The sequence below is a fragment of the Argentina silus genome (genome assembly GCF_951799395.1).
Source record: "Argentina silus genome assembly, chromosome: 1".
Lineage (NCBI taxonomy): Eukaryota > Metazoa > Chordata > Actinopteri > Argentiniformes > Argentinidae > Argentina > Argentina silus.
Genome location: NC_139655.1, coordinates 17,489,889 through 17,515,909, shown reverse-complemented (window position 1 = coordinate 17,515,909; position 26,021 = coordinate 17,489,889). Strand labels below are relative to the sequence as shown.

Here is a 26,021-nt window from a genome sequence, read left to right as displayed (position 1 = left end):
GCCACACTTGGAATCAACTCAGACCTTTTACCTGCTTAATTGATAAAGAAATGACAATGGAATAGCCCACACCTGTCCTTGAAACAGCTTTTGAGGCAATTGTCTAATTACTTTTGGTCCCTTGAAAAAGAGCTACATATAAAAGAGCTGTAATTCCCAAACACTTCCTCCAATTTGGATGTGAATACCCTAAAATTAAAGCTGAGAGTCTGCACTTTAAGCCCATATTCATATATAACTGTAACTTGAATATGTTTTGGTAAACAGCTAAAATAAAAATGGTCAGAGTCCAAATATATATGGACCTAACTGTATATTCATAAAGACATAATTTTATGAAGTGTCCATGAAGACATGATTTGTTCTAAATTAAGGTTTATCCAAGGACATTGTAGGAATTTCACCCTTGTGAAATAACATGTCTTGCAGTTCCAAAATCGTCAAGTAACAAGTTTATTGTCCAAGCAAAATAGTATTGTACGGTACACCGAGTGAGAGACACATTATATACAAGAGACCCCAAAGGTGTGGCTACTCTGGAGGTGGGCAACAGGGCTTTGTCAGTCAGTATCAGGCAATCAAGTCATTGGTCCTGCCTATGAATAGCCAGGCAATCAAATTGTCAGCCAAGTTGTTGGCCATGGCTTTGTCAGTCTGTGCTTGTAGAAGAGAGTTCTCATGTAACTGACTAGCAGACCCCTTTCTTATCCTAATGCCTGCAAATCCATAACCATATTTCCTTACAACATCATTTCGATTTTCTCCGAACGGACAATAATTTGTCCTTTTTCAAATTGAAACAACTCATAAACGACTCTTCACAGAATTCATCCAGGCTGACATTATTGTTAATTCAGAATGAAAAAAATGAATTACAATAAAACAAATTAAATTAAAATATACAATTAATATCAGCTCACACCCAAGAAGGCGCCGAGTATGGCTGCCGTGCTTCGGGCTCCTGAACGACAATGCAGCTTTTTGCTTATTTTATTGTTATTTTGTGTTATTTTACCTTCTAAAGTAGCCTGCTACCTTAGATACGACAGAGATGCACTACTGCACATGAGAGAATTGATGACTACGTACCCAAAACCAGAGTTTTTTCACTGGGTGAACGCTGGCCAAACAACAACAATAATAGCCGGACCACAACAACAACAGAAGCGCCGGCGGCAGCGACGACGACCGAGAGGCCGCAGGGCTGGAGTGCTGATGAAGCTGAGACGCTGTGGAAACAAACCTCTGCTCCCCAGCATTCTGCTAGCGAATGTCCAGTCACTAGACAACAAGCTCTGCGAGCTAAGAGCAAGGATTGCCTTCCAGAGAGAAACAAGAGACTGTAATTTGTTTGACTGAAACCTGGCTAACAGAAAATACACCGGACCAGGCGATTGTTCCTCCGGGGTTCTCTGTCTGCCGCGCGGACAGGTCAGCAGAACTTTCTGGACAAAGCAAAGGAGGTGGGGTGTGTTTTATGATCAATAACACTTGGTGCAAACCAGAGAGTGTTCATACCCTTAAGACTTTCTGCTCCCCAGACTTAGAATACCTAGCACTGCTGTGTCGCCCTTACTGGCTACCTCGCGAATTCACTGCCGTTATAGCAATAGCGGTGTACATTAGGCCATCAGCAAACACAAGTACAGCGCTCAGCAAACTTTATGACTTTGTCAGCAACACAGAAAACAAGCACCCAGAGGCCACTCTTATTTTGGTGGGCGACTTCAACCGAGCATCGCTGAAACAAGCAATTCCCAAACTTTACCAACACATTGATGTAAACACGCGTGCCGGAAGTATTCTCGATCACTGCTACACCCCCTTCCACCATGCCTACAAACCCCTCCTTCGACCTCCGTTCGGCAAATCAGACCACTCCTCCATCCTGCTTCTGCCCGCCTACAGACACAGGCTGAAACCTGCTCCACCCACCGTGAGAACGATCCAGGTTTGGTCCAAGGAGACAGAGGCTGTTCTACAAGACTACCTGGACGACGCGGACTGGAAAATCTACTGGGATGAATGACGGCATGCATGGGTACATGGAAGGACTCATGGGATTCATACAACACGGAATACAGGAAGTTGTCCCCACAAAGACTGTCCGGCTGTTTCCAAATCAGAAACCGCGGATTAATAGCGCAGTCAGAGCTGCACTCATCGTGATAGATACAGCCTTCAAATCCGGTGACATCACCTATGACAAGAAAGCCCGCTACGACCTCCGCAGATTGATCAAGGCAGCCAAATGGGAATACAGCAATAAGATAGTCACAACTATGCAGCAACAACTCATGCAGAATGTGGCAAGGGCTATACACCATCTCAGACTTCAAAGGGAAACCTGGCTGCACAGCTAGTGTAGTTAGCTCTCTCCCGGACGAGCTGAATAGCTTCTACGCCCGCTTCGAGAACTCCAACGCCACCCCACCAGAGAGGACACGCACTGCGGACAGCACTGCCAGCGCCCTGGTCATCACCGAAGCAGACGTGCGCAGGCAGTTCGGGCGCATCAACATCTGCAAAGCGGCTGGACCAGACAGCATCCCAGGCCGGGTAATTAAAGTGTGCGCAGCGCAACTGGCTGGTGTGTTCACAGACATATTCAACCTCTTCCTCTCCCCAGGAATAGTCCCCTCCTGCTTCAAGTCATCCACCATTGTCCCAGTGGCGAAAAATAACAAGGTAGCATGCCTTAAACGACTGGCGCCCTGTTGCTCTCACTCCCATCGTGAGCAAATGCTTTGAGAGGCATGTCAAGGCCCAGATCTGCAGCATGCTCCCTCGCACCCTGGATCCTCACCAATTTTGCCTATAGGCAAAACAGAATCCACTGACGACGCCATCGCCACCGCACTCCACTCCGCCCTCACCCACCTGGAGAAGAGGAACACCTACATGAGGATGCTGTTCGTTGACTACAGTTCAGCATTCAACACTATTTTCCCCTCCAGGTTCGACACCAAGCTGAGAAACCTAGGCCTCAACCCCGGCCTATGCGACTGGATACTGGACTTCCTGTCAGACTGACGACAGGTGGTGAGAATGGGCTTGAAGACCTCCACCCCCCTGACCCTCAACACAGGAGCCCATCAGGGCTGTGTCCTGAGTCCTCTCCTCTACTCCCTGTACACCCACGACTGTGTGGCCACTCATGGCTCCAACTCTGTAATCAAATACACTGATGACGCCACAGTGATTGGCCTGATCACAGACGGTAATGAGACGGCCTACAGGAGAGAGGTCCACCGCCTGGCCGAGTACAGCCAGGAGGACAACCTCTCTCTCAACACCGACAAGACCAAGGAGCTGGTGGTGGACTTCAGGAAGAAAGGCCGCAAACAGGACTCTCACCATTAATGGGTCCGCAGTAGAGAGGGTCAACAGCTTTAAGTTCCTTGGTGTCCATATCTCTGACAACCTCACCTGGGACGAGCACACCAATCAGGTGGTGAAAAAGGCACAGCAGCGCCTCTTTCACCTCAGGCGGCTGAGGAAGGTTGGTATGGGGCCCAAGATCCTGCGGACCTTCTACAGGGGCACTACTGAGAGCATCCTGATGGGATGCATCACTGCCTGGCACGGCAACTGCACCGCCCTCAACCACAAGGCGCTGCGGAGGTCAGTCCCAGTCCAGGGAGCTCTCTCGTCGACGCCCTGTGACATTCCACGGACATGTGGATGTGAGTTTCCCTCCATCCAGGACATATACAACAAAAGATGTCAGCAAAGCCCGGAGGATCATCAGGGACCCCAGCCACCCCAACCATAGCCTGTTTGAACTGATGCCGTCCAAAAGACGGAGCCTCCTCCGGAGCCTCAGGGCCAAAACTCAGAGGCTCACCAACAGCTACTTCACCCAATCCATCAGGCTCATGAACAAGCCTACCTCAAACTCTTGACTTTACCCGCAGCACACCCACAGAATGGACTTCACTAGCACACAGTCACTTTAACACCTCTTACACCATCGGCACAGTGCAATAACAATGACATTCCACTGACCCACTTTACTTTTTTTTCCTTACTAATTATCCTGTAAATTGTGTCATCTATTGTCTTGTGTCCAACAATCATCACTGTCCAACTGTCTCACTTATCTTGTACTACTTGTACTATGTCACTTATTGTCTTGTCCTTATTTCATTGCACTACTGCGTATTTGCGTATTTGTATTATTATATTATTTGTATTTTGTATGCTGCATTGTCATGGAACCGAGCCCAAGAATTTTACTCCCTGCACTCATGTATGAGACGTAACAATAAACTTGAAACTTGAGCAAGTGAAGATGCAGATATTTCACACAAGCCCATCCATTAGATTTGCTCAATGATGCCCCCTGGTGGTTGTATTGCCGAGGTGAAGCACCTAAAATATAATGTTTGGAGAAGGCTAGTTTACTAGTTTACTGCCGCGGTACCCCAGCGATATCGTCGCACAAACATAAACCTTTTAAACTCTGACCTACTGTACTACACAACTTAATTCATACATTGACTCTGTATATTATGTGATCAAGATCGGTCATAATTGGCGGTGAATGTTTTTAAACTAGCAAGTAGTCTCGAGCCATCCAGACCATCTGAATGAAGGTGGAAATTGCACTCTCAATAAAACTCTATTTGTGCAAATAGCTAACATCGGCAAACCTCTAGTAGTTAGCGACTCATTTTGTGTTCGGGGGTATGTTGAAGATGAGGCACAACCAGATTCGGAAGAATAATAATGATAGGAGGAATTCCTGTGTGGACATGTCCCTCTCTATCAATCTATAGTCTATAGTGTTATTGCCGGAAGACAATAAGCCACCTCACTGGAGGCAAGACATCTGGCCCTGCAAGACTAAATAGCGAGAGATTACAAGACAGAAAGACTTGTTTAAAAGCGGTATAGAGGATTGAGAACTGGCAAACTTGACATTATATATAAGTATAAAAAAAGTATACACATTTTGTATATGTTGTAGGCTATATAATTTTATGTATCACAGAAATAGATTTGCTTATGATTTGTAGTTTCCCCTCAAACGGTGTGAGAGGCTTCCACAGCTGACTCCCTCAACATTTTCTCTGGTGTTTTGTCACTAGTTTGTCATCGGCTGGTCATGCGTTTCTATTGCCTAGAGCTGTATTCCTATGGAAAACGCCTTGTAGCCCCTCTCACACTACATAAGTGATGACCAACATTTCAGAGAAAATAATCAACACGTCCTGGACTGGTCGGAAGAACGGAGCAGCCATTTAAGGTGCATTGGTGACCCACTCACACTGTGGGTACTGACATCCCGAACCTAGCCTACGTTCTTAGGATTTCACCCAATCATGAAAATTTGTCTAGGGTAGCGAAATGGTGTATGCCAAGCATTAGGTTTAGTTGAGGCACCCTTAAAGTGGCAATCTGGGATTGGTACATCAAATTTTGGACTTTTAAATTAATGATATATAGCCATTGATTCCTGAAGGATATAACTGGGGTGCTCGGCCAGGGTACAGAATTTCATGAGAATTTACACATTTACAAATTTTGCTTGCAGCTTGTTCTCAATTAAAAGGGTGGCCTGTCCTGGCTCATGTTAGTGTAGATCATTTTTCACTAACTTTAACTCACTGAAAAGCAAGATTTATTCAGGGACGCATTCAGGACAACATTTATTCAGGACAACATTCAATACAGTCCAGTTTCACTTCTACCTGGGTACAAACACAGAAATTTCCATGACTTATTATTATTATTATTAGTAATTAAGAATAGATTCCTCATCAAATTAACATGCCAGGTTGGAGAGGATTGGAAGGATCAAAAGGTAGTGCATTTTTTGGGTGAGGGCCTGAGTTGGAGGGAGGAGAAGATTCGGACCGTTTGATAGATCGACAGAAGGTAGCGGAATAGTTGCAGCACGTAACTGTTGTAGACTATGGCTCTGATGTTTACCGCTCTTTGCTCGCAATGTGTACTACAGGGTAAGCTATGATATGTGGAATAAACCATTTTTCTGAAAAGGTGTTAGGAAGGCTAGTGGTAGGATTCACCATACAGGTTGTTTTTTTTACACTGGCTGCATAACCCCCTGGCTTGTTTTACTCCATTGTTTGTAAAGAATACAATTGTAAACTCCCCCCCCCCCCCCCCCCCCCCAATCCTGACCCGAACTATAAGAAACATCAAAGAATATCTTGCCTATCATGAGACCAGTGGTTAGGGGCTCACCACCACTCCAACAAGATTGGATTGACTAAAGGAGACGGGCCATTAGTCCACTTTTCAGATTTTTTCAGACCCTAAAAGTAGTCTGTGGAGATGATTCAATGCCCCATGCATTTTCCCTCCTCTTTAGGGCGATGCCAGGGGCCAGCTGGTATCGGAGCGGCTGGGTTTGGGCCACAACCTGGAGCTGTCAGACACTATGGTGCAGCAGAAGCTGGACGAGATCAAGGAGCAGATTCGCCGTGAGATCCGCAAGGAGCTGAAGATCAAGGAGGGGGCAGAGAACCTGCGAAAGGTCACCACAGACAAGAAGAGTCTAGCCTACGTAGACAACATGCTGAAGAAGTCCAACAAGAAGGTGGAGGAGCTGCACCAGGAGCTGCAGGAGCTCAATGCCCACATCGTGGTGAAGGACCCTGATGAACTGCTAGGTATGGTATGGGGAGAATTATATTGGATCTAATCAATTTTAATACTTTCCCCAAGGTGAACTTCAGATGTGGCATTTGTATAAAAAACACAGCATTACACAATGAATTCTAAGCACATATAAGTCTATTGAAGTGAACAATGGGTTTTATGTAGATGCATTGGAGATAAAATAGCATTTGGGTGCACATTTTAAAAACTCAAACTGTGCTTGCAAAGCATCGTATTGCCCCAACGTTTGGTCTTTTCCAACCATCGTCAGAACAACAATACCTGACAAATAGACAAACAATGAATACAATTCTCTGTGGCGACTCATCCTCTAGGACCTAACATTGTTACATTCCACATTCCTTATTGCGTTACAATATGCTTCCATTGGTTACGTTCGAGGCTGCTGAAACCTGCTGTTTAGAATTTGTCAACAACAATGGACTGGAATTTTTTAGTGTGTTAATGGAACAGAACTTAATTCAATATTGTATTCCAGTGGATTCCCAGGAAATACTTTCTTAAATCGATGATGGGTGAATAGAGAGGGGATGGTTTTTGGACTATATTCACTAGGCAGTAGGCCTTGGAAATAGGGGGGGGGGGGGTGAGGTAGTAATGCTAGTCTTAAGTGGGAACAAATTTTGCCTGACTCATTGAACCCTTATCTGATGAGAAAGGGCTTTTGTTCACTGACTCGTCGCCGGTGGAATGTCACAGGGCGTCGGCGAGAGAGCTCCCTGGACTGGGACTGACCTCCAGCCAGCTCCTCGGCAGTCAAGTTCTTGAGAGACATGGGAGGGCTCTGGTTACTCTCTGCTCTTGATAACTACAGGCCCTGTTCTGATCAGTTATCAAGCCTCTCAGAATTTCTCATAGAAATCGCCAGTTATAACTAAAAAAACTCACAGCTTTCTTGCTATTACTAAATAATGAAGTCATACACACCCAATGTTTTTTAATAGAAGATTTGTTTATTCAACAGAAAGCAAGAATATCTTGCATAAAATAAACTGCACACATCAAACGAAAAAGTTACCAAAAGTGAACTTGATAGTAAAAGGGCATTAGCGCTCTCCCTCAAAATGCAGGAGATGGAGAGAGTTTGATAGACTGATTAAGGTAGCAAAACAATTGTTAATAATCATTCATTTACACTCCTGATATTGGGTAAAGTATATGAATGTAAAAAATAAAACATTTACCATTTTAAAATCAATGTATTGAAACGGTTATGATGCTTGTTTTTTTTCCACTGTGTAACCGTCACAGCTATATTCCTAAGTTTGCTGCCATATATTGGGTTTGCTCCAAACATTGTCTATCCAATGCAATCGTATTGACGCTCTCTAAATTAAATTTCAAAGTAAAATTAACATACAAGTACAAGTAAATTAACATAAGGCATGATTGGTACCACATTTTGTTTAACTTGACGGTAAGTAATGTTTATGGTTTTTTGATATATCATAGTATCACAATAAAATAGTAGGCTACAACAATACCTCATCATGTTTTTTCATTACGGTTAACGCTGAAATTACAGTTGACGTTGAGTTGTGGGGAAATCAATAAAATCTTGTAATTTAAGAGTTATTGCGCTGGTAATGGTTGTCTTTGATGGACCAAAATCGTTGCTGTTTTCCCTGTTGCCAAAAAGTGCAAGGGTTATTTTATTATTTTAATTTCATTTCTCCCCCGTAGATGGGGAAGTGACACAAATTATGCCATCCCTATCCAACCAGTATAAGAAACTCTGCGTTGTCAATGTTTGTAAAGTGCGTGCAGCCATCTCTCTGTAACTCATAGCCTAATCATAACAAATTAAAAGACACCTCTTAAGGACTCCTAAATACTTGTGGAGTTAACGTTTTGGTATAAAGACTAGTTATCAAGACTTGATAACTTGTTTTTATTCATATGCATAAAAGTAGGACCAAATGTGTCACTTTTTCGAGCACTTACTCCTACCTACTCTGAGAGGCTTGAATAACTAGGGCCCAGCTCTCCTTTTTCTTGTCGTCATATCCTATTACCAGTAGAGCAACGGGTAATAGGATGAGGTAATTGTGTTTTAAGGGTGCTCCCCTGTGTTTGGCTGACCTCAGATCAGGGCTAGGGGGCTGGGTAAGGGTTCCCCTGTCAGAGCTCAAGGAGTGACATCACCCTGCTTGCTATTCAGTGGCTTAGCACTTGTATGTTGGCCTAGCATGGGCTGGGTGGAGGAGGCCCTTAACTGCTTAGCCTCTATCAAACTTCTTTCTGGAGGGAGGCGCTGGCAACCACACACACACACACACACACACACACACAGCTAAATACGATTAGTGTTCTGGCAAGGCTAATACGTTCTATAAGAATTTGTATATAGAATATGACTGAGTGTGCAGCACCCTCTGAATTTGAATCTGCTGACGCTCATTCTTCGCTGATATCCACACAGCTTATTGTCTAAGGGAACCTGGTCTCTTAATCTTTCTCATTAGCAGCCAACTTTATGATTGAGGGTTGCTGAGGGGCCCCTGACGTGTTCTCCTTTAGTCTATTTACAGAAACCACAGCATGGTGCTATCTCAGGTAAATGGCTGATAAGATGAGTCATAAACTAAATGCACTGTTGGAATGTTTGAATGAATCGGCGACTGCCTCAGGTGTTTCCACTGTCTATAGAGGCAGTATAGAATATGAAAATAAAACATTGCAGAATAGATGATGGGTCAAACATAAGACATGCATTTATTCCCAATGATTACTTCTAATAGTTATGGACATGATGGAACGAACTCAACACAAGTCACATGACCAACTAACACAAGTTAACATTACTGTTATATCTGACTCCAAAAGATATTTCATGATTAATAATGATTGATATTGCTTTGCTCATCCCTGTGTGACAGACAATCGATCATATCGGATCCTAGATACCATTAAGAATACCCAAAATGCTATTTTCACCATGCCCTCAGGCCAATATCTGAAGCTGACTCACTCTACGTGTCGTTAACGATGCATGTGAACATTAGACATTAAATGGGAGAACCTGGTCACGATTATGTCGTGCTGTATTGACAGAACCTTTATCTAGTGCACAACATCATATTATTGCACATAGGAAGAATGAGAATAGAGTATCAACAAAAGAACCAATTTAACAGTTTCAAAGCAACATATGACTAAGTTTTAACCATACGTTAATGTGCATCAAAGACAACACGGGAGAATGGTGCCCGTGACGGGCCTCACCCAAAACTCAAAGAATATCTTGCTGTCCCTCTCCTTAAATATCATTCCCAACAAAGGACAAGGTGTGAGATACATTACAATCGCAAAGGAATTGACAAATGGTGGGGTGTGACCTTTTCAGGATGTCCGCCAGGCTCATTCAACTGTAAATAGTTATACACATTGAAATCAAGGCTGGTGCCACCAAAATCCGTCTACAGCAGCACTATTTTTAATTACATGTTGCTCTTCTCACCACTAGTGACTGAACGATAATGAAATATTACTCTGGCGGGTCGCATTTTGAATCAATTTAAATGAGGTTGCACTTATCCATAGGTATCCAATATGATTCCTGAATTGACTCGAATTGAAATGAAAGTAGCTAAATGAGCCCAACTTTAGCTCAAGGAACCCAGGAGAATAGCTTCAACTGTCACCCAGCCAACAGCATCAGCCAGGAGAAGTCAGGCAGGTTTTTTGCCCATCTGGGTGTGAAAGATAGTGTTCGCACTGTGGTACTGGACTGGGGAGGGGTTCACCATTCGAGCCCAGGCACGAAAAGCGGTGAGCTCATCCTTCAGCACTGTGACCTTACTGAAATGATAGAGGACACTTTTGTTTTCGGGCTGCTTTTGTTTCGGTAGCTACACACTTCGGAGTTAACGGCCCTCAGGCAGGAGTTCCTGGCTTCAACTGTCTCAGCAATGGTGGCAAAACACCCTTAAAGACATCACGTTCAAACCCAGGGGTTTTTAGTAATGAGAGGTTGTCAGTTTATCATAAACATGCATGTCATATTTGCATGTACAGTTACTTGCATCACATCTAGTAGTGAGCAAGTTCATGCTTGTTTTCCTTTCGACTGCTACAGGAACCCCTATGTTTTGTATAGTTTGGAACGGAATTCCCAAGACCGCACAGTGATTTGTGTATCAAGCACCAGGGTGAACAAACAAGAATTCCCAGCCATAAATATTTTTTATATCAATAATACACTTCTGTTTCGCCACAGATTGCTTTGTTGCAGGCACAGGTTATCAAAGCACCAGATGCACAATATGACTAGAGCACAATACTTAAGTCAATGTGTTGACTTAAGTCTTGTGCGTCAAGTCAGTGTGTTGAGGCAAAATTCTAACCTCAAGCATCCCCCTTCCACCCTGTAACATTTTTTTATGTTTTAATGCATATTAAGCTTTACTGTTATATGTTTTGAAGTTATAGTATATCAGATTTCATTTTATGATTGATACATTTTATATCTTTGCCTGTTTTTTTGACTTTTTTTTTATTACTTTTTTTGTCTACCTTTTTTATTTCTAGAATGCCCTTTGACCCCAGACACCCCTAACAGCGAGGCACGGATGTGCACCAGCAGCAGCAGGCTCACTGCCCTGAAAAAGCAGAACGACATCGAACTGAAGGTCAGACAGGGGGCTGAAAACATGATCCAGATGTACTCCAACGGCTCCTCAAAGGTACTGTACGTACGCTCACCTCTGACCTTTTACACACGACACCCACTGAGAGTAGAGGTTGCTGGTAGACATGGTCATTCTATTATCCCAGTTCATTACCTCTGTGCTTCACCAATGATGCGTTTTGTGACTTTTGATCATCAATGAAGTACCCAATGGGTCTTTCATGGTTTTAAGGAGATGGCAGTTGTATGATTACCCATGGTAATTTGTTAATTTTCCACCAATATTTTCCACTATTCTTGCCAGTTGGTGGTCATGCAACACTGAGTAACCCCCCCCCCCCTTTCTTTTGAGTAAGAATATATATTATGGATTTTCCAATGTGGGAGCATGGCACTGCAAATGCCAGTGAGCCTTTATTATGTGTAGGTATCAGCAGACCTATTACTCACAGAGTGGTGTTAGCTACAGTAACACCATCCATATTAGCAGGCCTTGTATAGCCCTTACTACTAGCTACAGTGTGGGATAATGACCCTAATGCTAATAAGCCATTGCATAGCTATTAGCAGACTCTACTCTATAGCTGTATGATATTAGCTCAGGTGTGGAATGTTGGTCAGGGTCAGTGCTCTTTTGCCTGCAAGCCTAGAGAGAGTCACCATCCTGTGGGAAATAGCAGGAGCTGATGATGATGTCAGCCAGGAAATGCCTGTCAGACGGAAGCCTTTCCTGTTCGCAACGCTGCCATAGCGTGGTCGGTCGGACAGCCAAAGGAATTCTGGGTGGAGTCGAGTTTACTCCACTGGCCATTGTATGCTCGAGGGTCAGCGATAATAACATCACACACACAATGACATTCTACTTTGATCTCCAGTGAAGAGCTTTTTCCATGTGGTCATTCACAGTTTTGTTCCAATTAAGGGCATGAATTGACGAGGATGAGGATGTTCAGATTTTGTAACCTACACACACACACACTCACGTATGAAGAGATTTAGCATCAGGTGTTCTGTGTTCTTTTTACCCATAAAGGCTGATGGAATGCTATATGGATCAGAAGTATCACACTATATGTACACAATGCTCTATAATGCTATCACTCATGCTATGACTTAGTAATGGTATATCTTTTGTTCTTTTCCACAGGATCGGAAATTGCTGGCAACCGCTCAACAGATGCTCCAGGACAGCAAGACAAAGATCGAGTTCATCAGGATGCAGATCCTCAAAGCCAGCCAGGCCAGCGAGTTGAGCTTTGATAACAACGATGTCATGGGTGAGCTACACACACACTTTGGTCCCCTGCCTTTACACCTTTATTCCAGAAAGGAAAGAGACATTTTTGCTATAATGTAGTAATAGAAAAAAACTTTGCAAAACAAAGGCCATTCATCCATCTGGTGAGGCCAGGAGGATGTGCCTTCTCCTGGCCTGTGGTACCCCATATCTCGCGCACACGTACGTCTCTTTACCTGAGTCCTCATTTCCCAGCCAAGCCTATCATCAGCCCGTTGGACCTGCGGGTGGAGGAGCTGTGTCATCACGCTAGGATCGAGTCGGCTGTGGCAGAAGGTGCCAAGAACGTCATGAAGCTTCTGGGCTCTGGCAAGGTCACAGAGAAAAGGGCTCACTCAGAGGTACGGTCCACCGTATAAACAGTGAGCCTGGTCCCTTTCTGCAAGAACCACAAACCAGGACACGCTAAATTAATGTCTAAACCATAATTCTCTACCCTTCTTCCTGAAGTGTGTACTCATTTACTCCCCCTTGTGGATTTAAAAGGAAACGACTGGTATAAGAAGTATGCTGGAAACTACTTAAACAAATCCACTACGTTTAGATGCTTGAAGGGGAGTGAACGACACTTTCTCACTTTGGGGAGAAGGGTAGAGAATCAGACTGCAGCCCTTGTGACCTCCTTTCAGTCTCTTGAATTTAATTTAATCTCTTGAAATGACAGGATTAGATTGACCGCAGCCCTGACCATGCTGTTGTGTGTTCTCCCCCAGGCCCAGGCCCGCTTCAATGAGTCCAGTCAGAAGCTGGACCTGCTGAAATACTCCTTGGAGCAGAGGCTTAGCGAGCTGCCTAAGAACCACCCTCGCAGCAGCAGCATTGTGGAGGAGCTGTCTTTCATGGCCACCCCGGCCCTCAGCCCGCGCTCCAGCATCATCTCCACCCAGAACCAGTACAGCACTGTGGCCAAACCCGCCGCACTCACAGGCAGGGAAAACCCTCTCTTTCCTCAGACACTATGCCACTGCGCCCCTCTCTTCTCACCCAATACCCCACTCTACCCCTATCTTCTTACCTAGTCTCACTCTATCCCTCTCTCCCCACCCTTTAAGCCTGTACATGAGAGGGACCTGTCTCTTGGCTTCTCTACCCAGATCTTTTGGGCAGTTTGTACATATACAGTATTTACACACAGTATTACAGTATTATATATAGCCTTATATAATGAATCTTCTTAAAAGTAATATTTGATCTGGTTTACACAGGCACGTTAGACGTCAGGCTCATGGGCTGTCAGGACCTGCTGGAGAACATTCCAGGTCGCTCCAAAGCCAGTTCAGTGCCGCTGCCCGGCTGGAGCCCCAGTGAGACCCGCTCCTCCTTCATGAGCCGGGGGAATCGGAACAGGGGCGCCAGTGCACGGAACCTCTCTAAGAGCGAAGATCTGTCCAGTGAGTCCAACTCTTCTGAGAGTATGGGCTGTGGTGGAATATATGGAAGAAGTGGCACAGGACAGGGGGTGCTGTTGTCTAGATAATGAATGTAGAACAGAATGAATGTTCATTGTTTGTGTGTTTCTCCAGATGAGATCAGTGCGGTGCTGAAGCTTGACAACACAGTAGTGGGACAGACCAGCTGGAGGCCTGTCAGCAACCAGTCCTGGGACCAGAAGTTTACACTGGAGCTGGACAGGGTATGAAACGAACATGTGTGTCACATTCACATGAATATTCACACTCATATTCAACTAATTACAATTGCAACAAATGGCAATGAAGACAAAGAAACTTGGAAGCACTAGTACAGTATTCTCATAGGCATCAGCCTAGCCTCTTTTCACAGGCAATGTATCTCCAACAAACGCCTATTATCCTTATATTGGCATTCTGAGTTGGAGACCTTAAGTGATTGGATCTTCCTCGGACATGAAAGATGAAAATTCTATTGAGCCTGAGAAAGCTCCTCCCTCACCCCCATGCTGTTGCTGTTCATTTTCATCCTAGACTTGTTTAAGGAAGCTAGCTGGTTAGATAGAAGTTAGCAATAGAGATGTCCAGTCTAAAAACAAAAAGGTTGTTTGAAGTTTTACATTTAAAAACGTTATATGTGCTTGCTTGTGATATCTGATTGGTGCTACGACCTGTCAGTAATTTCATTTTGAACACCAACAGCCCACCCACTTCTGACTGCTCAGTAACCATTGAACAAGCTATGTTTGACAGACTCTAGAGTGTGGAGTGTGCGGAGCGCTCTGAGTCTGTCGTCTAGAAACTAGCATCAGCCTAATATGGATAGTTCTTTGGTCACTGAAGTTGCTCACATGTTTACATGTCCTATGTGTCTTGTAAACTTTTGAAAGTGTGTGGGTGTGTTTGACTTTGTCGGTGCTTGACCTTGACTGTGTGTATTTGACCTGCAGTCTCGAGAGCTGGAGATCTCTGTGTACTGGCGAGACTGGCGCTCCCTCTGCGCAGTGAAGTTCCTGCGACTGGAGGACTTCCTAGATAACCAGCGTCACGGGATGTGCCTCTACCTGGAGCCCCAGGGGACCCTGTTCGCTGAGGTATGCCACCCTGACAATTAGGGTTGGACCGGTATCAGAATTCTGAAACCGGTATGTATACCTTCCCGCCAAAATACCTGCTACACCGGTAATGGCGGTGTGTAAAAAAAAAAAAGGAAGAAGAAAGCCACCTTGCTCCAGGTTCTCAGAGTTAATAATTAAACTTAGAAAAGGTAAAAAAAAAACTCAAGCACACTGGCTTTCTTGCTGCTTCACATTTATGTGGAAAGTACCAACATTTCGGTCAACAGACCCTCATCAGCGTGTGTATTACACTGGTAATATCTTTAAAAAACACGCAACACTGTAAAACGAGCGCACCCAAACTCTGAGCGCACCAAGTGACAGCAGGAGTTTTCCTCCAGTATTTTACTGCATGTGTACAAGCTGAATCTAGTGGCTTATTCAATTACCAAAAGTCATGAAAGTAGTATTCTGTGCTTCACAGTTAATGTTGAATAACATTACATAGGAATAGCCTCTACATTGCTAATGATCGCTAACTGGCTACACACACAAAGCCAGCTCTAAAGTTTTTATGTCTGAATTCTGTGATTCTGTCCACGTTTTTGCAGAATATATAGGTATTTTTTCTCTCTCTGGCTACTGTAGCAGGCTCAAAATCTTCCACAGTGTCACTCATAATGCCTCCCGCGTAGCATATGTCATTTTATTCATTTAATAAACATGCGGTGTATTGGCAAAATAATGTTATGGACAGTGTGATGGGAATTATGTAAGCTTGTACATCGTATGCCACCAGTAATACCTTCCACCAGCCCAACCCTACTGACAATACATATACTGTATCATCAATATACAATATAATAATCCTGTTTGCTTGTTTTCTTGTATACATCGTCACTGTTGTGTTTTCTGTTCAGGTGACATTTTTCAACCCTGTTATTGAGCGGCGACCCAAACTGCAACGGCAGAAGAAGATTTTCTCTAAGCAACAAGGTGAGTCTTAGTCTGAGAAAAGACTAAAAGTGGTCCCACCGAAACTGATATCCAATTTCAACCTCAGTACTTTCATATATAAAGTCAGTACTTTCATAGAAAAAGTCTGAAGTCATGACTCCATGTTGTCTCCCGGGAATTCAGGCTCTATACAGAAGCCCCCGACCAACCCTCTTGTAACAGGTTTGGATCCTCAGCCTGCAGGGTCTTACCCACCTCAGATGCTGACTGGTCCTATGTAGGTTGGTGTCGATTGGACTCACTCCGCTGTTAACAGTCTACGTCCCATAGTTCCTCCCAAATCTTCCTCTACCCACCTCAGATGCACTGAAAAGTCACCCCAATAAAACCGTACACCGAAGTGGGTAATCTCTATGGTTAACGACCGCTCTAATCTTATAAGAGTGCCCGATGGTGTGGTTGCGGATAAAATGTTTATCGGTAAGGATAACTTACCCAAAGGAGGTAATAAGGGGCCAGATATAACCCTTCAGATCCTAAGATGTAATATGCACAGTAGTCTATAATATTTTATGTCACCAGGAGGAGGTAAAAAGGCTTATGATGGATGGACTGACTAAAAAAAAAAAAATTAAAATAAAGAATTAAAATTGAGAAAACTGTTCCTTTAAATGCAGGTTAAATTCTTTAATGATGGCTTAAAGCATTGCAGCGTTACAGGCAGAGTGATTAAATGGTAAAATGCTAGTATTCAAAAACGCTAAAAATTTGAAAAGAATAAAACCTATCAGTCTGTCCCTACTCTGCCTGTGAAATTTAGAGAAGTCCCAGTTTCACTTGGCCCGAGCGAAGCCGGTTCCTCTTTACGCCATATCTGTTGTTGTACAAACAAAGGTCCGCCAAGGTCCTCCGTTGTGCTTGTGTGGCGAGGCCGTCAGTCAGAATTCAATCAGAGTGTGAGCTCCGGACAAGGAGAATCTACTCGGGTGCTAGAGTATGGAAGCTCCAGTTTCCACTCCGGGGTAGTTTTCAACACACTCAGTCCTGCTCCGACCCTTCAGGTGTTACGCTCCGCAGCGGGGAATGACCGTTGTACTGCTCCAGGGAGCTCTTTTTATAATCTTGCAATGGGGCTTTTTGTTACCCCCACCCTCTCTTATGTGGAAGTGTCTCTGTCCCTCAACTCTCAGTGTCACAAGACATATAATAATAATTCGATCTAGTTCATTCAGTCAAGCATAGAATTCGATCTAGTTCATTCAGTCAGGCATAGAATTCGATCTAGCAACTAGTACATCACCCTGAGTTCGCACCCATGCTTAATAATGGGCATAAGGGCACCTGTTGTTATGTCTACTAGACATACTTATCATACTCATGCTTAAACATGGACTCAAGGACACTTTTTGTTGTGGACTTCTGCAACCTGACCCACTACATCCCGCAGATCCTACACTATCAACCCTTCTTGTGCCATACTAGGCATTTCTCAAAGTTAACATTTAGTACATATGGTATACAATCAACATTAGCACACGTGATTAGCCTACTTCAGTAATCATCCCTGAGTAAGAATTACACAATCCAACATTAGTACATATGGTAGCCTACTTCAGTAATCATCCCTGAGTAAGATTACACAATCAAACAGTTCTATATTTCTATATTCTTAGTACCTTCCGTGTTAGTAAGCTGTCATCACAATGAGGCCCAAGCAGATATGTTGACCCAGGGTCATACACTTGCATTCTAATTCCTCTTATTTAGTTATGCTTTTGCACATATTTGAACTCATTTATCATTAATCAGTTACCCATTTTTGAATCAACTTATCATTAATCAGTTACACACATTTGAATCAACTTATCATTAATTTAGTTTCACACATTTGAATCAACTTATCATTTCAGTTTCACACATTTGAATCAACTTATCATTTATAAGCAGTAATGCAGTTTACACCTATTTTAATCAACTTATCATTCATAAGCAGTTATGCAGTTGCACCTATTTGAAGGATAGATCAAAGATAAAATGTGTTTCAGGAACATCCGCAGCCGCGGTGTCCCTCGTCAGGTTGGGCCCCCAGCTGCTAAGCTTTTTCTCTTTCTCGCCGTGTCGTGGTGATTCACCAAGGTTGCTCTCAAACCTCGGGCCAATCCTGCTGTGCTTAACTGGGTAACGTTGGGAATGGTGTTTAGGCCGGGGAAAGGCCATACTAGACTCGCCCTCGGCGACAATGTTAAGCACTGTCCATAAGGTCGTGCCCTCTAGGGGTGTGGTGAGGATTAATAAAATGTGTTGCTGTGTTAAGGAGGTTTGAATGTCACTGACCCAACCTACCCTCTTCCTCTCTCAGGCAAGACCTTCCTGCGCGCTCCTCAGATGAACATCAACATCGCCACCTGGGGCCGGCTGGTCAGGAGAGCCATACCCACAGTCAGCACCAACTCCTTCAGCCCTCAGGTGCCTGAGACTGGGCCTAGCAGCCTGCCGGGGTCACCAACACCCACCAGGTAGGCTAATGAAAGAAATACACAATTTCTCACTTTCTCACACACACACAGACAAGCATGCATTACTCTCACATTATGATGTGACCCTGTCCCTTCCAGTGACCCGTTGGTGACCAAGCTGGACTTTGACAAAGAGCCCACCCCAGGATCCAAGCACTACCCTGTACCTGATGACATCAGAGAACCACTGTCTAAACTGCCCGATAAGGAGGAAGTGCAGGTGCGAACAGAGGTTACTATGGAGGTACTTGATAGAGGAGGTGCAAGTGAAGTCATGGGTCACCATCGGCATGAGAGAGAGTGGGAGATGATGTTGTTGTGAACATGGGGCACAATTTATTGTCCAAGACTTGTCACTGCTGGATAGCTGTCATGGCTTTTGTTGAAAGGAAGGGGAAATGCATTTACAATGACGATGGTTATCCTAATCCAATCTAATTTGAGTTTGTTCCTGCAAATTATAACTGATGTGTTTCCTGACTTTTAATGTTCTGGGGAGATTTTTGTTCCTGCCACTATAACGTTAGCATTAATGACCCAAAAATAATGCTGAATGAACCCAGGGTAGCACTCACTTATCGGCATGGACAACTCATCTCATGCCATTGTCAAAGAGTGAATATTACAGCTACTGTCATTGACAGTGGAGTCTTGTCCCCTCGTCCTAAAGTGTGTGTTCCCACTCTGCAGGATGCTCTGGCATCGTTTGACTTCCTGAACAAAAGGAACAGCCTGGCAGTGAAGTCAGAACTGGACGGTGTGGTAGAGCACGAGATCCAGCCGCCAGACCTAGAACTCACTGCTATTCAGAAGGATACAGAGATAAGGTATAGGTCACTGACCATATGTGACCTCAAACATGTTAGACCTGTTGGGATTTTATTCTGATGCATGCATTTTTTTCCTTCTAGCTATATTCTTTGTAATGTTGTTCCCAGTTAGCTACCATGAGAGGGCATATTTCTACATCTAAAACTGTTTAGTTATTTTCCCTGTCAAATATAGACTTTGTCTCTTTGTTCCTTCATCATGATTTATATTCATAATTGTGTGAATAATTATAATAATTTATAATTGTGGTTAATATGATAATGTTTCAGGGAAGAAGAACAATTTAGTCTCAAAGACTTCAAATGTGTGGCAGTTCTTGGACGTGGTCATTTCGGAAAGGTACATACCCAACCCTATTCTTTACCTTTTTAAAGCCCCCTCTAAAGAAATTGGCTGTTTTGAAATTCAACCCAACCTCTCTAAAATGGCTCTTTTACAGGTATTGTTAGCGGAGTATAAAAGCACAGGAGAAATGTTTGCCATCAAAGCCTTGAAGAAAGGAGACATTGTGGCTCGTGATGAGGTGGACAGGTAAGGGCTCAAACTGTGCACGTGCATTTGGAGACCAGGCTGATATTTGCCAAGCAGAACAGCTTACTTATGTACAACTTGTTTGTTCAACACATTATTAAGAAGGAAAGCCTATCATTCCATTGTGAAAGGGTCTCCTAACAACAAACTCTGGACAACCAGAGTGTAGGTCAAATGTATTGTAGTAAAAAGGAATTGATTGCCAATGGTATTTGAAAAAGTATATAGCTACGTAGATATCCTATTCATCACCACACTGGGCCTTGATCCCAACTCTGCTACCTGCGGCCACATACAGTAAATATGTTACAATACTTGATCTTACATCTCTTATATTTGTCAATATAAAGAGTGCCTCACTCGATCCAGCAGTTAGCGCTGCTGTCCATGGTCCACACGTTGGGGGGGTCGAACCCCCAGGCTTTTTCATTTCACTGTATACTTTTTTGCATTTCACTGTATACTTGTATGCACGTGACAAATAAAGAATCTTGAATCTATATTCCTACTGTGATCATCTCTATCCCCCTTTCTTTCTAAATAAAATTAACAAAAAATAGGAAAGGAGAGCCTCACTCGTATCTGTAGCTGACATCTTTGTGTCTGTTCTCTCCCAGCCTGATGTGTGAGAAGCGAATCTTTGAGACGGTCAACAGTGTGCGCCACCCGTTTCTGGTCAACCTGTTTGCATGCTTCCAGACCAAGGAACATGTGTGTTTTGTTATGGAGTATGCCGCCGGGGGAGACCTGATGATGCACATCCATGCTGATGTCTTCTCAGAGCCCAGGGCCATGTGAGTGAGCAGCCCAGGAGCAAATAGACAAAAACATTTCAGATTGACGTACAATTATGATCCTGCTTGTTATATCGTTTTCAGAAGTCTTTGATTAGAAAAATAATACTTTGAGATACGTGTATTATAGTCTGCTTTTGTCCATACTGATACTAGTACTATACACACAACACCTTGCACTCTTGTGTGGTGTTCAGTAGGCATGAAATGGGAGAGAAGGTTTTGAAACTGATAAACTCACCTTCAACGCTTGTGGTTGTTTGCCCCAAAACTTTTTCTCCAGTTTATTCCCTACTAAACATTATATCAGTTTATTCCATTCCTTTTTAACTGACCTGACTAAAAGGTGTTTTTGTCTAGTAGTCGTAATTGTATGATTACTCACTTTGTGAGTACCAGAGCTTTTGCTGCACTGAGATCATATTCAGAGGCTCCTTGTCAGTTCTACCAGAATTCTAGGTGTCTTAGGTATCTTGTCTTACCTGTTTCTTGTTTTTACTTGTACCTCACATTATTAAGTATTCTCTTCTGGTTTATTCCTTGCTTGTACTCTGTCCCAGCTAATATCAGTGGTTCTCCCCCTTCCATAGATTTTATGCAGCTTGTGTTGTTTTGGGATTACAGTTCTTACATGACCATAAGATTGTATACAGGTAAGAACTACTGCATACATTCTGTGGAAATATGCTCTGCTATGAATTTATATGATGGTGATCAAAATGCAATTATCATTTTGAACTTTCAGAGATTTGAAGCTGGACAATCTGCTTTTGGACACAGAGGGCTATGTTAAGATTGCTGACTTTGGCCTATGTAAAGAGGGTAATGGACCTAAAACCTCAATCCTAAAATGACTAAGTAGTCATAGATTCTATAAAATGTTCTTGATATTCAATGTTAATATCACCTTTTATTTTGTTGTGATAACTTTATGATTTGCAATTGTTGTGTGTTTTATCAGGAATGGGGTTCAGGGACCGCACCAGCACATTCTGTGGCACGCCAGAGTTTCTGGCCCCTGAGGTTCTGACGGAGACATCGTACACGCGTGCAGTGGACTGGTGGGGTCTGGGGGTCCTCATCTTTGAGATGCTGGTCGGGGAGGTCAGTGGCTCTCATCTGTTCCATTTGAATTATTTTAGTGCCTTTATCACATAATTACAGCTGTCATATTGTTTTTGTCACATCATGCTCATAGCTGTACATGGCCAGTCAGTACATCAACTAAAAAGATGACTCTAGAACCTATACAATTTGACAGTGGATCTGTAAAAACGTATAGAAAATGTATGTGTTTTCCCATTCAGTCTCCTTTCCCCGGTGATGATGAGGAGGAGGTGTTCGACAGCATCGTAAACGATGAAGTACGCTACCCAAGATTCCTCTCGACAGAGGCTATCTCAGTCATGCGAAGGGTGGGTTCTGGATCCCTGGAGAATGTACTAACCTTGGTTTGACCTCTTTGGAAAAAAACACCTCAAACTGCTGCTCATTATATTTATAAGCAAGTGTGAATTTAAAGGTGTATTAAAGCATGTCTAATGGTTTGTAATGGTTCTTAATTACTATGTTTAATCTGTAGTGATTAGGGAATTAGATCCCTTGAATGAAATATTTAATTGAGAAATGCTGTTTTGGTCCTGAAAAGCACTTTCTAAAATCAAGTGTTGTGGTAGGACACAGGTTTGTTTACAATTGGCCAGGAGGGTTCTAAGGGAATGGACTCACTGATTTGTGCCTATCTGTGTCTGGTGGCTGCGTCTTCAAATTGTGCATGCTAGAACAAACTAAATTTCACCTTGGGGGGCCAGAGGTGGCAAATTTCCAACAGACTTATGCACAGCACCGTTAAATATAGAGCAGCCATGCCAGGGTCTATGCCATGGCGCAATATTGCACCACATTTTTCACAAGGCACCAATGGAATAATTACTGTAACTGCTGGATCAGAGTGACTGATTTAGAGTTCTCAGAGTTAAGAGTACTGTTATCGTTTTCAAAGTACCTGAGCCTTAGGTACTTTGGAAAGAATAACAGAACTTTAGGCCTCCTCAGGCCTGATGAAACCCCATTGCATTTTTTCTAAAGTCTGAGAAATGCATTCAATGTTATATTCTACTTTAAACAACTTCTCGAACCCCTGGGTGGATTGGCACAGAATTAGGTATACATCATCTATGGACCAAGGTATTACCAGTTACTATTTTTTATGGGTGTAGGTAAAACAACTTAGCCACTATGAGACAAAAACCTTTTTATAGCTCTCTGTGGTCAACCACACCCATACTTTAGGGGTTAGTTAAACTCATACCCCTGACCATCTGTGCATTTATTTTCATGACTCCAAGTCAAACAGATCAATAGATATCAATATGTGCTTGTTATGGTGCCATCATGTGACTGATCAGAATGTGACTGCATATGTTGGATCCTAAAAGTGTTATACATATGTTTGCTAAGTTTTGTAGTGAATACACCACCATGTCTGAATTATTAGCATGCAAGTAATAGTAGGATACACCCTCCTTAAATATTTTTAAATATCTTGGTCCATGGATGGTGTACACCAATTTTCTTGCAGATCAGCCCAGCAGTTGCAGAGCAAGTTGCAATTTGAGTATTTTTCATAATTTAAAATGGCCGTAAATCCATCATGGTGAAAGTTATAGGTCCATGAGGCAAATTTGTTCCTTGTAAGGACACAGACCTATGTACCAATTTTTTTTTTACTCTAGGTTATACAGGGTGAGTGGCGTGGCCCTCCCAAATGTGCATTTTCAATTGCATAGTATAGCGCCACCATGTGGCCAGATGGTATGGCAGGGTGTGGCCTACAGCCCATTACCATCTTACCAATTTGCAATCTCCTGTGCCTTACCACGTAAAGGTTAAGGTTACAAAAACAGCAGATGCACGAGAATAATAATAATAGGCAACACCAACAATCACAATAGGGTTCTATGCAGCTTTGCTGCTTAGACCACTAATAGAAAACAGTGGTAGCATTGAATGCTTCATTGTTAATTCTACACCTTTTTGCTTGTAGCTCTTGAGGAGGAGTCCAGAAAGGCGTCTGGGGGCGGGAGAGCGAGATGCAGAAGAAGTAAAGAAACATCTGTTCTTCAGAGTAAGTTACATTTGTAATATTTTCAACACAGCCACTGTTGTCTCAGAGAACAGATGATGATGCATAATCACATAGTTAGACAACATATACACAATGTTCACAAAAACCAACTCTCTTATCCTGGATGTTACAAGCCTGTTCTCAGAGGTTAACCTTTTTCCACCAATTTTCCCATTTCTTTTCCTCCCAGAATATGGACTGGAATGGACTACTGGCCAAGAAGGTGAAGCCTCCGTTTGTGCCAACCATCCAAGACTCCAATGACGTCAGCAATTTTGACGACGAATTTACCTCAGAAGCGCCCATCCTGACCCCGCCTAGAGAGCCACGGGTGCTGAGTGGGGAAGAGCAGGACATGTTCTCTGAATTTGACTATATTGCAGACTGGTGTTAGCCCCCCCCCCCACACACACACACACACACACACATCCCCTCTCCACAAACACACTGTGAACCAACACAGCGCTGACTGTAGCTCACATTTTAAACTTCCCTCTTTTGCAAACGTCAAGAGGGAACGTCTAACATTGCTCTACTAGCCTTCGGGCGCACTCTGTGCCATTAAAAGACAAGCCCAATTTATTTTTTAACAAAATGAAGAACTTTTTTTAACAAAAGAGGAAAAAACAACATATTTGCTCTTGAGAAACTGAGTGAAGAGGGAAGGGATGCCTCCTGCAAATGTTATGTCTATTGTCTGACCACTGAGAATGTTTTCATATGAACTCTGTCAAGGAAATGGCAACATCACAATCATGTTATTCATTGTCACTGTCTGTTTTTGATCTGTACAGAATATATTCCTCTGTATTTTAGTGACATTTGTAAGCCCTCTGCCATAACTAAACGGCTTTATCTTTGTAAGGTTGATATGTCTGCCATATGTTACAAAATGTTGTGCTCTAAGCATAATCACTGAACTAAGGTTTTAAGACAACAAACATCTTGACTACTACTGCTTTTTGACTTGAAACCCAAGGAAGATTTCCCCTCAATACTATCTTCAATCCTGTTCTTAATTCCCCAGTTTTTAAGATGCCATTAACTTTCCTGTTACTGATCAGTGAGCTTCTGTCACCTGAATTCAATGACAACCTACCAAAGCTAACTGCTAATGTGTGTCTGAAGTTAAGAATTATGACCCAGAAAACAGCAGGTTATTTGACAGCTGATTATTAAACAAAAGCAGTCCATCCATTGTTAAAACTACTTTTGATATTACAACACTACTATCCCTCATGTACTGTGACCATGTTAGTTTTACATGAGCTTTTACTGTATATCGGAAGATCGTGTGTGGGTGTTTCAGGATATGACTATATGGTTTTTGTTATACAGAATCGTTGATGGTAACATGAACAGTTCTACATCACAGCAGACTAATGCCATTAGACTAATCATGATTGTTTGGAAAGAGCACATCATATAAAAAAACAGTTATAGCTCTGGGGGCTTCCCAGCATCAAAAGGCAGATCTGAAATTGCAAACTCCAATCCCTGTAGACTAGCAATGTTGTGGTCAAGTGGGTAGAATCAATTATTCTAGCATTTCTATTTGAATTCACTTAGCTCAAGATTCAATACAAAAGTAGACATTACAGCCCTCAATGATTGGAGTTGGACTTGGTCAAATGAAAGACTGACCCAAGTCACTGATTCAAATACAGCTGACTACCAAAACCTATTCACCCAGTCCTTACACTGGGACTAGGGAAACAGTGATGAATATATGATGAACTGACAGTAAACCTAGCTCAGTGACAGTTTGTACAGACATGTTGATATGAATTACTACAGGGGAGGGCAGGGTGTATATATATATGTACACACAATTAAGCTGAAAGCACTAATTTTATCAATTTTTTTTTATCTATGTTTAGCCGAATTATAAAAATAGATTGTACAAAGTTGTTTTTATTATTTCCCCAATGCTTAAATGGCTGCTTGAGCATGTTGCAAAAACAGACAAGAGCTTTTTGAATGGTACACCACATTGAAGTTACTCTAAACTGTTGATCCTGGTGTAAAAAAAAAAGAAGCATTTTGCAGTCATTGTTACCTATCATGAATGCACATATTAAACCTTTTTATTAGAGTTGTGTTACTTTCTGTGCATGTTGTATACTATTTAATTTGGCTCAATTCAGAATTACTGGGCTCAAAGATGTCTTTGGAGAGAGAACGGAAAGTCAGGACCCCTCAGATGTTACGGTAAGTGGA

At 42.9% G+C, this 26,021-nt stretch overlaps 1 protein-coding gene across 3 annotated transcripts in view; it reads left to right on the top strand.

Moving 5' to 3' along the window:
• The window catches only part of pkn2a (protein kinase N2a), a 43,122-nt gene extending 17,228 nt beyond the window's left edge, over positions 1-25,894 (top strand). The window contains exons 2-22 of one of the 3 annotated variants that reach the window (XM_083670683.1): positions 6,341-6,641; positions 11,182-11,336; positions 12,429-12,558; positions 12,774-12,919; positions 13,292-13,505; positions 13,784-13,969; positions 14,102-14,211; positions 14,938-15,081; positions 15,966-16,041; positions 18,362-18,518; positions 18,618-18,738; positions 19,209-19,345; positions 19,619-19,688; positions 19,789-19,880; positions 20,498-20,674; positions 21,265-21,327; positions 21,420-21,496; positions 21,636-21,778; positions 21,982-22,089; positions 23,721-23,801; positions 23,992-25,894. In XM_083670683.1, coding sequence (XP_083526809.1) covers positions 6,341-6,641; positions 11,182-11,336; positions 12,429-12,558; positions 12,774-12,919; positions 13,292-13,505; positions 13,784-13,969; positions 14,102-14,211; positions 14,938-15,081; positions 15,966-16,041; positions 18,362-18,518; positions 18,618-18,738; positions 19,209-19,345; positions 19,619-19,688; positions 19,789-19,880; positions 20,498-20,674; positions 21,265-21,327; positions 21,420-21,496; positions 21,636-21,778; positions 21,982-22,089; positions 23,721-23,801; positions 23,992-24,195 — 2,892 coding nt within the window. In that variant the 3' untranslated portion in view covers positions 24,196-25,894. Of the gene's footprint in view, positions 1-6,340; positions 6,642-11,181; positions 11,337-12,428; positions 12,559-12,773; positions 12,920-13,291; positions 13,506-13,783; positions 13,970-14,101; positions 14,212-14,937; positions 15,082-15,965; positions 16,042-18,361; positions 18,519-18,617; positions 18,763-19,208; positions 19,346-19,618; positions 19,689-19,788; positions 19,881-20,497; positions 20,675-21,264; positions 21,328-21,419; positions 21,497-21,635; positions 21,779-21,981; positions 22,090-23,720; positions 23,802-23,991 lie in introns of all 3 variants that reach the window. The other 2 variants (XM_083670682.1, XM_083670681.1) reach the window with 2 other exon arrangements.
• The last annotated feature ends 127 nt before the right edge of the window (positions 25,895-26,021 follow it).